Source organism: Schistocerca serialis, chromosome 7 (assembly GCF_023864345.2).
Source record: "Schistocerca serialis cubense isolate TAMUIC-IGC-003099 chromosome 7, iqSchSeri2.2, whole genome shotgun sequence".
Classification (NCBI taxonomy): domain Eukaryota; kingdom Metazoa; phylum Arthropoda; class Insecta; order Orthoptera; family Acrididae; genus Schistocerca; species Schistocerca serialis.
In genome coordinates, this window is record NC_064644.1 from 598,984,516 (window position 1) to 598,999,568 (window position 15,053).

General features: G+C 45.2%; 1 protein-coding gene across 1 annotated transcript in view; it reads left to right on the forward strand.

Moving 5' to 3' along the window:
- The window catches only part of LOC126413283 (uncharacterized), a 155,817-nt gene extending 149,976 nt beyond the window's left edge, over positions 1 to 5,841 (forward strand). The window contains exon 5 of the mRNA XM_050083183.1: positions 5,656 to 5,841. Coding sequence (XP_049939140.1) covers positions 5,656 to 5,748 — 93 coding nt within the window. The 3' untranslated portion in view covers positions 5,749 to 5,841. The remainder of the gene's footprint in view (positions 1 to 5,655) is intronic.
- The last annotated feature ends 9,212 nt before the right edge of the window (positions 5,842 to 15,053 follow it).

Sequence of the window (15,053 nt, forward strand, 5' to 3'; positions counted from 1 at the left end):
AGAAGAATGTTGAAAATCAGGCGGACTGATAAGGTCAGGAGGTTCTCCAGAGAATCGGCGAGGAAAGGAATATGTGGAAAACACTGACACTGAAGAGGGGACAGGATGGCAGGGCATCTGTTAAGACATCGCGGAATAAGTTCTGTGATACTAGAAGGAGCTGCAGAGGGTATAAACTGTAGAGGTAGATAGAGTTTAGAATACATCCAGCAAATAACTGAGGATATAGTTGCAAGTGCTGCTGTGAAATGGAGAGGTTGGCCCCCAGGTGAGAAAACTGGGGACAGAGAAATAGCAGGTCCCCTTTGGTTGTCATCCGCGTCATCCTTACAGCACAGCCTGGACGATGTTATACGCTCCGTTTTGTTGCCATTCATCGCAAGCCATTCTGGGCTGACATTTCAGCAAGATAATGCCCGCCCGGACACGGCAAGTGTTTCCACTGCTTGTTTCCGTGCTTGCTAAACTCTTCCTTGGGCAGCAGAGTCGCCGAATCTCTCCCGAACTCAGTACATCAGTAGCATAATGGGTAGGGCCCTCGATCCAGGTCGGAACTTCGATGATCTAAGGCGCCAATTGGACAGAATTTTCACGATATCATCCAGGAGGATATCAAACAACTATCAATCAATGCCAAACCAAACAGGTGCTTTCATAAGGGGCCTGAGGTGCACCAGCGCGTTTACAGACTTGTTCGGTTTGCTAAGCTCTATCTCTTGAATAAATTATGCTATTTTTTCTGAAATTGTAATCATTTGTTTGTCTGTACGTGTACGTCATATCTTCTGATTTCCGTCCCATTGCGATAATTCCTTTGTTGCATGTCGGCTTTTTAATTTTCTTAAGAGTGTGTATAAACAGGGATACGTAACTGTCAACCCGTTTACAGAAGACCGAGTTTGAAAATATTAGGCCTGCTTATATACTTTGTACGGTCGGCAGCAGTCATGACTTCCGCAACTGAGCGCGTAAGCGGTTAGTTTCATGCGGTCGATGTCCCTGGATCGCATCTGGCTAGCGGTATTTTGTTTTCATTCCCACGTTATTCTGCCAGTGTGCAGTATTACAGTAATCCGTCTGAACTGTACTCCTATCAACCTTACAAATAACTACAAAATTGCGTGTGCATCGTAGAGAAATAACTTTTAGAGAACAGTGCATAAAAATTCAATCAATCGTGCAGCATCAGTCATCCGTACCAATATTCGATGATATGCTTGGATATGCATGCTAGCCCCTAAACTATGCGATGAGCGAAAACCGGTTATGAATGTAAACCATGTTTGTTTTGCATTAGACACACTGAAAAAACGATACAGATGCAAGAAATCGGCCTTCGTCACAGGTGCTGTAAGTCGCAACTGTTGTGTTGGCAGAAGAGCCAACACCGTATTACTAGAGGAGGCCGAAATGCACGCGTTTTAGCTCACGCAGGCTGGCGTGAGGAGGGAAGAACTATACTGACGTGAGGTCTGGAACAAGACAAGGAATTAGAATTCAGAAAGCGGACATAATTAGTTTGATACTTAACTTTAATCCATCAATGATGAACGTCGCTCTTGACGGTACATGATTCACAATATTTTCTGTTCAGAATAGTAACTGAATATGGCGTCTTGCTAGGTCGTAACAAATGACGTAGCTGAAGGCTATGCTAGACTGTCGTCTCGGCAAATGAGAGCGTATGTAGACAGTAGACCATCGCTAGCAAAGTCGGCTGTCCAACTGGGGCGAGTGCTAGGGAGTCTCTCTAGACTAGACCTGCCGTGTGGCGGCGCTCGGTCTGCAATCACTTATAGTGGCGACACGCGGGTCCGCCGTTTACTAACGGACCGCGGCCGATTTAAAGGCTACCACCTAGCAAGTGTGGTGTCTGGCGGTGACACCACAGCAACAATTATTATGTTTCTACGATCAGTATAATCTTGATTCGTGCAGTGTTTATAGGGTACATATTATACTCGTCACTAATGTACATACAAAAATACGAATGAAATGATTTGTTTGGAAGTTCTGGTGCGCCTTTTTTTTTTTTTTTTGATTCGAATGTCATTCCAAAAAAGATTTTGCCCTTTTTTCATGATAAATATTGCGCCATGTAAATAACAAGTAAATCATCAAATATTGATAATTTACAGGGTCATATTAAATCTGTTGTTCTGGGAAAGAAAAAAAGCACCTGTCACGAGATTCGATACAGAGACCTCCCGCATAAGCGACCTCGGGCTGCTTGAATATTGGCGACCATACAAAGCATATAAGCGCGCCTAAAATTTTCACACGCGATCTCGAAAACGGCTGAGAGTTGTGTCTACCTATTTACCTCTGCTGAAGTCATAGTCGCACCCTACGCACCCCGTCAGTACGAATGACATCGGTGTGGGGAGGTTCGCACGCCCCTCTTTCAGCAGCGCATGTTTTTACAGCCGCATAGCGTGCGTCTGGTCTGGAAACGGGTTTGTCTGCAGCAAGGCGAGCTCCCGCGACTCCTGGAACACAGCTGTCTGTCCGCACGAAGACCGCTGCCGCGGTTTTCCCGGACACGGCAGCGAAGGGGGCGGCACGCCGGCAGGCCGGCCGAGGTGACCGAGCGGTTGTAGGCGCTACAGTATGGAACCGCGCGACCGCTACGGTCGCAGGTTCGAATCCTACCTCGGGCATGGATGTGTGTGATGTCCTTAGGTTAGTTAGGTTTAAGTAGTTCTAAGTTCTAGGGGACTGATGACCTCAGAAGTTAAGTCCCATAGTGCTCAGAGCCATTTGAACCATTTTTGCACGCCGGCAGAGCTAAGGTACGGCCAGCGACAACGCTGGACTGACGCAATTCAAAAGATCGTCAGGGGGGATGAGCACATGGCGTGATGTTGCGAGCTTCACTCAGTGCAGAACACGAGCACATCTGGCTCGCGCTGTCGGTTATTTGGACAGCAGCCGTTACACTTCTGACGGCTTAAGGGAGAACGACAGTGTGACGGATGAAAACATTGCTCAAATTCAGGATTTTTTTCTCTGTGCTTGGAATGCAGTAGCGAATGGGGTTTGCTGCAACGAATAAAGCATGGATTGAAAATGTTATTGGTATTTTTTATTGAAAAATATTAACATCTGCAGTGTGTAATCGGGATTTTTCCCGAGGCGTCTCTGAAAGGAGGTAACCCCGGTTGTGGTTATCTGAAACACGAAATTAACATATGAGCCTGATCCTTAAAGGTGTAATTTCAATTCATGGTAGGGATTAAAAAAATTGACGTAATTATAGATACCTGAAAAAACAGCCATTTTTGGACCCCTGTTTTGGGCGGAAAAATACTAACATCAACAGAAAAAAATTGGCTACGAGAACTGAAGAGAATTCAGTGTGCTTCAAGGAAGACCATAAGTCATTAAAATCGGATGAAAATTGTGGCGTGGGCGATGACAACCATGCTGAAAAACATGATTTTGACAAAAACGCGTTTAATGTTTGACAGGTGTTCATTACATACAAAAAGGGGCAAAAATTGAAACTTAACGGGATATCGACGGTTGTCGCTGTAACTCCGGTTGTGGTCGTCTGAGATATGAAATTTACACATCAGCCTGATCGTTACAGATGTAACTATCGGCCCGGCTAGCGGATGGCCGCGTTCTGCTACTCTCAGCTGATACACCCACATTTTGGTCCTGAAAGCCCTTTTCGTCACTGAGCGCATCGCCGCTGGCGTCTCTGTCTTTACAGGATCGGCGCATTTCACCGCCGATTTTGATTGGAAGGTCATTTTTCACGTTTATTAATGCAGTATGGCCTAAACTGAATGGACATACAGCCAATTTGAAGCAATGTTGACAGTTTCGCTTCTGCTGGATGTTATTTTTCGAGCGTATATCCAAATGAGACTATTGAAACTTTAGCTCACATTTTGAGTAAAACCTTTCAAACAACGCTCCAGCAAATGAGGTTTACTCAAATCAGTATAAAGAGGGGTGATGGCGTGAGCACGGAACCGGTTCTGTAACGCCGAGACGTTTGGCTTCAAACGCTCATAGCCCAACTGTCTGCGATTAGTGTAATCCATGGAATAGTGCGAAAGTGTTCAAATGTCTGTGAGGTGTGTAACTGAAGCGGAATGTGGGGACCAGCTCGGTATTCACCTAGCGGGATGTGGAAAACCGCCTGAAAACCACATCCAGGCTGGCCGGCACACCGGCCCACGTCGTTAATCCGCCGGGCGGATTCGATCCGGGGCCGGCGCTTACCCGAGTCCAGGAAGCAGCGCGTTAGCGCGCTCGGCTACCCTGGCGGGTTAATGTATATACAGTGCCAGATCAAAAAAGTGTATCACCCAGAAGAAATTGTCAGACGTCAATGTAACTACGCACACGTTGGTTTAGGCGCACATGTAAATGCGTAAGCTGCAACTCCCTGTGACTGGTAGAACGGCCACCAGAGAACATTATAGTCGTTTGTGTTTATTGCTACCAGGCTTGGTAGGATACATAAAGGGCACGAACAGCGTCAGATGTAGAATAATGTAGAATAATCGCTGTGAACTACACGTAGATGCCACATACTCGCGTAAGCCAGCGTTACCAGTACCTACAGGGTTTTGGAAGGGCCTCGTTGCAGGTCTCGACCCTCTGACCGAATTGTGCAATACCCCGACTGGTGGGCCATTCAGAAGTGGCGGTCGCCCGAGGTTGGACTCTGGTCTGCATGGGAACTCGAGTGCAGGAATTAAGGTTCCGCTCGACCGAGTCTGACCAAGACAAGGCAGGATCGCAGCACTGTGCAGCGGGGCCGTCATGAACCTTTCACATCTGCCCCTCCCGTCCTATAAGTAACGAACTTTCTGCAACATTCTGTGTCAGGCCGTACTATTGGTCGGAGGCTAGCAGCAACTGGGCCTTCCGTGGGCTGCAGTTAACGCAGCAACGCAAACAACTGCTGGAGCGTCACGGTTCTGCACTGGCGCAGCTGGCGGTCGTCCTGGAGTACTGTGGTGACCTGGACAGCAGTTCCATTCTTCCAGCGTTTTGGAGAGGCGCACCAGTGTTACACTTGGTGTCACGGTGTGGGAAACCATCACGGCTGGTAGTTATTGATGGGGTTCTGGTGGCACAACGAAATGTCACAGACATCCTGTGTCCTCTTGAGTTCTTCCACGCAAAGCACATATACCTGAATTGTCCCTACGGTGATAATGTACTACTGCGGCTATCAAGATTCCCAGATCTGTCCCGAATGGCACGCGTCGAACCAACACGGCCGTGAGCTCCGTCCGAGCGCCACTATCCAGGGCATCAAGGACCAGCCGAAACAGGTGTGGACCAGCTTGCTTCAGGAGAAGATACAACGGCTTAACGGCACTCTTCCCAACCGGGTCAGAGCATGTATCCTAGCCACAGGGGGTGCAACGTCATACTGGTAAGTGGGCTCATTCTGTAGAGTTCTTTTTTTCTCACGCAGTGTATATGCAATAAGTAAAATTCTGTTATCTTTTGTTTCTTTTTGTTTGGCGTTACACTGGCCAGCAGTGTAGATAGTCTTGTGCTAGCATCATTGCGGCAGGTAGCGCCTGCGCCGGCAGCTGGGACTTCGGCGTGTCTTTGCCTCGCGCTGCGCGGCTGGCCCATTACTGCGCTGACCTTGAACCGCCGTCCCGTCTTTGTTCGCAGATGGACATTCCCCCGGCAGCGCCTCCGGGCTCGCGTGCAGACGGCGTCCTCGTCATGGAGATGAAGGCCAATCTGTACAGGCCGGTCGTCTGAACGGGCAGCTGCTTCTCTCAGCACCCCATCGCCGTAACAGAATGGCGTATTTCTGTACTATGGATAAATATATTAAAATCGTAGCATTACGTATTTATCCGTTTCATTTTTCCCCGGAAGTACACCCATGAACAAGAAATATGTGTACATAAGTGATGTGATAATGGTTTCTATCTCTGCCACCGAGGTCACTAAAGTGCGATAGTGCTCAACTTGCTGGTTCAGATCCTGGTGACGCGACAGATTCTTGCCGCGCTATACGCGGCACCTGCATCTCAGTTTGTCACAGTAATGTTTGTGTCAATGCAGACATTGTGCCGTGTGCGGCTTGTACCGCGGTTTTCAAAGCGTGGTCCCATCTTACACTGCTACACCGGAGCAGGCTGGTATGCTTAAGGTCTACCTCATAGTTTACATATTTCATGACGGATGGATTATGTATCCAATTACCTTGTTGATTTTACATTATATGTGGTTTTACGACTGGTAGGTCACGTATCCAGCTACTTTTACACAATCTGATATCCCGAAAGGGTGAAACGCGTCATTGACATTAAATAATTTCGCCATCGAGACTGTTTTTTTTTCTGAAAAACTTTTAAACTGTATGCCACGATGAAATGGGAAAATTTTTACTTGTATCAACTTTTTTCCTTATGTCTCATGAACAGCAGCACTAGCACAAGAATACGCTCCACACACACATGACAATCATCTACCGTAAACAGTTTCTACATGTGTTTAAATACTCCACAAACCACTGTAGAGCGTCTCGTTACTTGGTACCAATACTAGCGATTTCACCTCTTCTTTCATTCGCCTATTGAGCCTCTGTAAACGTTGTAATCTTTCTTCCTTTATCCTCATGATCCCAAGGCGAGATTTGAAAGAGCAAGGTACGCATATCGTCCAACAAGAAGGCGATTGCACAAAGGCAATGGCGCATTCTGAGAAGAGAGTGTGTCCCCGCCTTGCTGCGCAGTTCTGCTAAGTTACCGATAACGGGTGCATCAGACAGCGTACGACTGGAGTGGCGCGGAATCTGGGAACGTACTCCAGAGTACGATTCTTGTGGGGAAAAGTCTAGATTTCTAACAAATTCACCGTGTCACGGCTAGCTGTAGTGAAATGGTGCCAACGATTTGACCAAATTCGCACAGACATAGGCGACACTGATCGGGAAGTCCATAACTTGCATCATACGATTTCCATCCTTTCAGCAAGCTGAAAGATCATATTGAGAGGAGGTGGGGGCACGGGAGGGAATAGAGATTCAGCAGCGGTTTTTGAGTGCCTACGTGACCAAGGAGCACATTTTTGTCGTCGACGAATGGAATGATTGGCAGAACGGTTGCTTACAGAGACTCGGTGACGATGTTGAAAAGTAGAGTCATGTATTGTGTCACTTTCAAGTGCAGTGCAGCAAATCAGTAAAAGTTAGTTGTGGTGTGATAATAATTTGGAACTTATTTTATGAAAACCTCTCGTATATGCCAGTGTACGCGCAAAAAATGGTTCAAATGGCTCTGAGCACTATGGGACTTAACTTCTGAGGTCTTCAGTCCCTAGAACTTAGAACTACTTAAACCTAACTAACCTAAGGACATCACACAGGCGCTTCAATACGGAACCGCGCTGCTGCTACGGTCGCAGGTTCGAATCCTGCCTCGGGCATGGATGTGTGTGATGTCCTTAGGTCAGTTAGGTTTAAGTAGTTCTACGTCTAGGGGACTGATGACCTCTGATGTTAAGTCCCATAGTGCTTAGAGCCATGTGAGCCATTTTAACCTGTTTGAATTGGCTGTACTTTGGGATACAGAAAACCGGGTCACCTCTCTTAAGCTTAAAAAATGTGAAAGATGCAAGAAAGTTGCCCTTAAGTCGGGAATTCGCGAGCCGCTGTTGCGAGCCGCCCACTGTAGGAGAGAAGTGACACACAGCGGGTCCTCTGCCTAGCAGCCTCTAGTAACAACTGCCCTTCAACCAGTGATCAAGCTGTGATCGAGGGGGAAAGAGTAGCCGCTGTATATACGAAAGGGTAGGAAAAGAGTTGCGGAGTCTCCACGTTACTATTATAAGTTACTAGAGGATGTAGCTGAATACAAGATGTAATGCAAAGGTGCATTTGCACAGCTGTTGTTTTGCCGGTCAGCTGCACTCGGAAGTACTTAAATTCACGGTGCGCAAGTTTAAAATTTTCGTTAACTTGTAGACCTCGGTGCACTTTTCAGTTCCTTTTCAAAACAAAAACAGGAGACAGACAAAACTTAAGTTTCCATTGTGGTTGTCTAGAAGCAGTGCAAACTGTTATCTTTTACCCCAACAGTACGCAATTCAGAACTGGCACTACTCCTTTATTGTTAGAATTATCGCACTCACGTTAGTGGACTCGCTCACACGGTAGATACTCAACATTGCAACTTGTGAGCACTCCACTCGAAGTTCGTTCGTGGTGCGTAATGTGAGTAGCAGGCGATCCGCTGTACAAGTTGACCAGTCAGCTGCTGAGCCGTGGCTCTGCCTGATGCACGCTCTCATTTGACTGACGGATCGCTTTAGCTAACTGCAGCTGGCCCGCATTCTCCTGCGTGAAAGACCCGAAGCTACATTAGTAAAGTAAATAAATCACAGCCAGTTTTACATACAATTAATTTAATAAAACCAAAGTAAGAACATTATAATAACAATAATCGTGACAACATAATAAATCATCCAACTACTTTTCTCAACATTTTTGCAATAAGAAACACAAAATTTAAATGTTTAATTTTGTTGAAATTCCGAGTCTTAGGAAACTCTGAACTGGTCGAGAAAGCAAAATTGGTCAAACAAAGCACTATCGCCTACTGATAATCCTTTACCTTGCAGAAATATTACTACCCTTGTCACTCCATTCCGAACAGGCTCTCAGTCAAGCAACGTCCATTTGAAAATGAAGAGACAAGTTCGTTTACCATTTTTTTAAAAATAATCCACGCATGTTTCGTAAAGCTGTTCAATATCACAATGAAATTTCTGACTATCTCTACCTGACGCAAACTTCATTTTCTGCGTTATAGACGTCACTTTGAATGGTACAAGTTTTTCTTCTTTACGCCGTCCTATCAATTCGACAGCATCTTCCAAAATCGCAGCTACTTCTATAATACTACCATCTGCTTTCTCGAGTTTAAATATTTGTCTATGAAACACAGTCATCTGACTGCAAAAACGTCAGTCAGCGGATGTGGAAGAGTTGTCAGAAATGTGAGTGCCTTCTCCTTTGACGAGAAGAATGACTTTAGAGCATCACATTCTCTTTATTGCCTTGACTTTGTCTGTCACAACTATGCATGACAATCTGTGTCAACAAACTTACAAAATTCTTTTAGGTGCACCCCTCGAACCGTGTATAAGGAGAAATAACTGAAAAATTTATTTACAAATCTTTCCACATCGACATTCTTCACGTCAGCGACTGTCTTCGCAGCATCAATTGATATGTGAGCGGGGCATCCAACTCCTGCAAGATTTTCTGCACTTCACTTTTCCATTTCGCGATCTCATTGTTTGTACCAGCTCGTACTCCTCCAAAATTAGTACTGGCAGTCATAGGAACACACTATGCACTTATTTTTTTATCAATTTTGTTTTCCTCTAAGGCAGTGACGTAAAACGTACTTATTACAAAGGCAGTTTCATGTGGGAAAGAAGTTAAGTACTTTCATTCGAAAGCCATTTTTCGGTGTAAAATACTGAACAATTAATGGAAATATTTTCTCGGCTTTGTGATTACTAGCATCTGCGGCTATAACAAAATAACGAACCTTTCAAAGATCAATCCTTGCATATCTGATGATAGTGTCGGGCGCTAATACCGATTTCACAATTGCTGTTGCCCTTTTCCTGCCCAACTCACCATTTTTGTTGTTTCGGAGTCATTAAAAGGTTTAGAGCTTAACTTAGAAGTATAGTCCACTGATTTCAAAGACGTATTATGTTTAACGGTATGACAGCTTATTGGTAATTCCGCTGCTGGTACTAATTTGGCCGGTTTAAATGAATTTGAAAAAAAGCTGTCCTTTTTTTTAAGTACTTGCACCGTGTTTGATTTATTTATGTTTTACGTTAGCTAAATCATTCTTAATATCTGGTCTTCCCCAATGTGTAATGAAAACTTAACACTTACAAATTACACATTCTACTTCATAGTGATTTCTGCATCGTATTATGGACAAGCAGTCTTCTGAATATTTTTCTTGGAATGCACACTTCTTCTTTGCTACTCCGAGTTCACTTGAATCAATCAAACACTTAAGTACTTAATTGTGATACGACTCAAACCGAGAAACAGATAAGTGACAATACTGGGAACTCAGCAGCGTTGCCGCGCAAAAATACTCCTCGAGGGACTCACTCAGCTGCGATATTAAAGACTTTCGTTATTTAGCTTAACAGATGGAGTTGAACAATTTGGAGTAAAAAAGTGATCGTATGTGAATATTTCTCTGAATTCCCAAATCCGGGACGAACTTCCGTCCCGAACATATCTCTGGGACATCAGATTTTCTTAATCTGAAACTGGAATCGTCCTTCAAAACTGAGACATGTGGTTACCCGAGCATTTCTGTTACACTTTCGTATGGCCTATACCGACTTGTTACAATCATTGCAGCGCGTCTCTGAATTATTGCGATGTGTCCTGTAATACAGTTTGTGAATGGAACTCCGACTGTTTGTATTCGATTTTTATTTCCGATACATATTACAGAGCGAAAGCTCAATTATCGTGGTTTCAAACGCACTTGCATACTTTCTCACGATATGGTGAAGCAGTCGTACCTAATGGAGGTTATGTTGTGGTGTAAACATAAAAAAGAACATAAGACAGCTAGTAAAAAAATCTACAGCGCTGTAGATCACCCACATACTGCGAGAGTTTGCTTCACTGGTCATCCAAGACGAAATTCCTTTAAGTTGTTTGGTTTTCACTGCCCACGTGTCATAGAGAACAGAAATACCAAGAGACTGAAACTAAATGTCATGTGATCAAAGACATTAGTTTAAAGTAATTCTACTCGATAGATAACATTCACTAGAGAAACAAGAATACTGTCAAAGACTATAATTTTCTTGCTACTTCCAGCATACTAATCAGAACAGGTACAGGATGTTTTTCAATTTCTTACACAGTTCTTTATGACGTATCTGTTATGAAAGGACAGAAAAATATAAGACCAAATAAAAACGTACGATAGATTGGCTACTTTAAACCAAAGTTTCTTGAGAGTATTCGTTTTCTGTATCACGTACCTTTTGTGATGAGATTGCACGATTTCGTGCCTCAAAATTTCTAAATATTGCAGGATCACGTTTAACGTACCTGTGATTGCTGTGTCTGAACATTTGACAGGTAACCGGTTTCTTTCATCCGTATGAGTTCGCAGTCGTAATCATTCCTGACCTCGTAGATTTGCTTTTGTTGTAAACACTCACCTGCTGGAGTGTCTAATCATCTTTCTGGTATACGGTCGACTTGTTTCCGAAAATTTCCAAACTCTCTGATTCGATTTCAATTCGTTTTCAGTCCCAGATATCACGTAGGAGCGACTGTTTTCTAAGAAATACTTCAGTTTTGGGAACTAGCTATCAGCTACTATTTTCAGATTCTGCCTCTGAGCACTGGCTGTCAGATTTATTGAAGTAATGTGATTATCCAATGTTGGTTTTTCTATAGTAGATCTTGGAGTTTCTCTTAAGTTAAACATCCTCATGTACACGCTTCATGTACTCTAATCACTGGAGTGGCCCTTTTCGGTGCATAGCTATCTACGACGACTTTACAAATCTCCGCCCGTAGAATAGGTCGAGGCTGTTCACAGAATCTGATTCAGACCTTCGACTCGGCTCCCGACCAGACGTCCCAGACCTGTCATCGGAATAGTGTTGAAAACCGAATGCTGTAGAGAGAGCCAATTGATGAGTCTCTACCGCTTCCTGCAGTCTCCGGTGAAAACAGCCATCTTTGGTGACGATATGAGAGCCGATCTGCAGTTGACGGCTGCCCGTGCTCTGGGTACACTCTTGTGATGGCATCTCCCACGTGGCAGACAATTCTTCAAGGGATACACACTTGACGCACATTTGATTTGTTCCTCTCCCATGACGATACTTCCCTAAAATAAGCCAATAATTGCCTGTAGCAGAATCAGCGAAAGATGATCCACGACACCTAACAGCACTGTTGCCGGTTTTAAGTGTGAAGCACGAACGGCTGCAGGGGAAAACAGTGGTCGTCTGCAGAGCTGTTCCAACAGTGAGGTGTTGCCTTAGAAAAGGAATGAAGGTTGGGGTTTAACGTCCCTTCGACATTGAGATCATCAGAGACGGAGCACAAACTCGGATTGTTTCAACGATGGGGAAGGAAATTGGCCGTGCTAACCAAACTACCATCTGCCTGGTGCGATTTAGGGAAGTCACGAGAAACCTAAATCTGGATGACTGGGTGCAGACTGGAACCATCGTCCTCCCGACACCGAGTCCAGTGCGCTGACCATTGCCATGGTCACCTCGCTCGGTGCGTTGCCTTAGAGACACTGATCAGCCAGAAGTTTATGGCCACCGACCTGCTACCGATACAGACCCGTCCAGGCTCTAGCTGCCTCTCCTGGCCAGGAATGATTGCCAGTTAGACACACGCACGGTGCACGTAGTATCAGTGTGCGAGCTGCCCGTGTGTAGAATGCTGAAGGCGCGTTATCTGAGTGAGTTTGACCGAGGTAAAGTCGTGATGGCCCGAAGGCCCTGGCACGAGCATATCGGAAACTGCACGACTTGTCGAGTGTTCGAGGAGGGCTGTGGTGAGTGCCTTCAACATATGGCGAAAACAAGGTGGAACGATGTCTAGACGTGGTGGGGTAGGACGGCCACGCCTCATTACAGATGCCAGACGTCTTAGGCTGGGCAGACTGGTAAAACAGGACAGGCAGCGAACTGTGGTCGAAGTAACATCATACTCTAATGCTGGGCAGGCTACAAGTGTGCCTGAACACACAGTGCACCAAACACTCCTAACGCTGGGCCTCCGCAGCCGACGATCCATGCATGTTCCAATGTCAACACCGCGACATCGGCAAATACTGCTGAAATGAGCACGTGACCATCGGTACTGGACCTTGACGCAATGGCAGAGCATTGGACGGTCTGATGAATCCCGATACCTTCTTCATCATGCCGATGGGAGGGCGCGAATCCTTCACCTTCCGCAGGAACAGCTAGCTCCTTGACACCTGTACTGCGGGACGAAGACATGCTGGCAGCGGCTCCATCATGCTACGGCCAACTTCCACGTGGGCATCCATGGGTCCAGTGTAGCTAGTGCAAGGCACCATGACGGCCAAGAAATGTCACGTACACCGGTTGCATCTCACGTACACCCCCTCGTGACGATCATCTTTCTCGACGACAGTGGCATTTTTCACAAGGCCTCGAATGTCATGGAGTGGTTCGAGAACACAGTGGCGAATTCCAGTTGATGTGCTGGCCCCCCAACTCGCCATATCTGAACCCGATCGAACACATCTGGGATGTGGTTGAACCTGGCGTCAGAGCTCATCGCCCTCCTCCCCGGAATTTAGGGGAATTTGGTGACTTGTGTGGTGCCAACTCCCTCCAGCGGCCTACCAAGGCCTCATTAGTTGCAAGACGTGACGCCGCTGTGCTCCGGCTATTAGCTGCGTGGTCGTAATGCTCTGGATGATCAGTGTACAAAATCGCGTTACGTGACTGTCTGAGACAGACGACGCGATGCAACCATGCCGAGCCCGCTGCAACTGTCCGGGACCTTCTTTCGCCGACTCTACGGAAACAGAGAATTGCCTGCAACTGACAGGCCCTAGATGCATCACTAGTAATTCAGGAAGGAACGATGTCAGCGGGAAGAAAGGATTATGTGGACGAACGTACACCTCAGGTCCTCTTTGTACAGTAACGATACAATATTTGAGGACATCAGATCTCGTTGTCTGTATACTTTGTTAGGTCACAGCTTAAACACTGACGCATTTTCATGTTTAGCATTCAGTTTGCTGCAACGTGCTGTAGTCACCAGTCCAAAGACGAGTTTTGTGCTGTCTACGTTGTGCAAATCTTTCCGTATCTGCTACCTGGTGTGCTTGCCTACTGTATGCAAACCTTCGTCTTCTTAGAATTTTTGCTCTCCACAATTCTCTCCATTGCTAAATGAAGTATACCTTGATATCCCTAGTTGTCTTCTATCAAGCTAGCTCTTCTTTTAATTGTATCACAGTGCTCTTTACTCCTCAGTTCAGTTCAGTACCTATCCGTTAGTTCTTCGATCTACCCACATAATGTTCAATGTTCTTCTGCAGCACCACATTTCGAACATTTGTGTGTACTGTCCATCGGCCACGTTTCACTGCATTCCAAGCTACACTCCAAACAAATTATTTCCAGAAATGTGTTACCAAACCTTAAATTTATAATCGATATTGTCCGATTCTTCTTTTTCAGGCAAGATTTTCTGTGTATTGCATTTTATATTCTCTTTAGTTTTGCCGTCGTCAATTACTTTGATGCGGAAATAGTAAAATTTTTCCACTACTTTCCTAATTTCCTCCAATAGTTAGCCTAATCTTCTTATCATGTATTTTAATTGCTTTATTAATTTGCTCCTACTTTCTATGCATGCTTTTCAAATTTTCTTTCATGTACTTTGTTGTTGCTCATCGTTGGGGGTTCTAGGCGCTTCAGTCTGGAACTTCGCGACCGCTACGGTCGCAGGTTCGAATCCTGCCTCGGGGCATGGATGTGTGTAATGTCTTTAGGTTAGTTAGGTTTAAGTAGTTCTAAGTTCTTTGGGACTGATGACCTCAGATGTTGAGTCCCATAGCGCTCAGAGCCGTTTGAACCATTTGAACCAATTACACTTCCCGGTACTAGTATGATTATGCAGCACGTGTTCTTGATACAAACATCTGCTCATCTGTTCCTGAGTTAGTATTCGCGTCAATATGTGCCACTCATCTGCCGAGCGGTTGCTGCGAATTGCTATCGCTTCTTTGTCATACCCCGATATGCATTGGAATTTAAAAACTTGACCACGAACAGTTGATACACAGACAGCAATTAAACCATCTCCACCTTTGAACTAATAAAACAGAGAGATATTAAAAGGCTGCAGCAACTAATGAAACTATTGTATGTAACAGTCATCGAAAGCAATGGTTCTATCAGCTCAACGTTATCTTCAAGCAACGACTGGTTGCAGGGACAGTCCCTTGCTACAGTGACTGAAGAGTTATTAA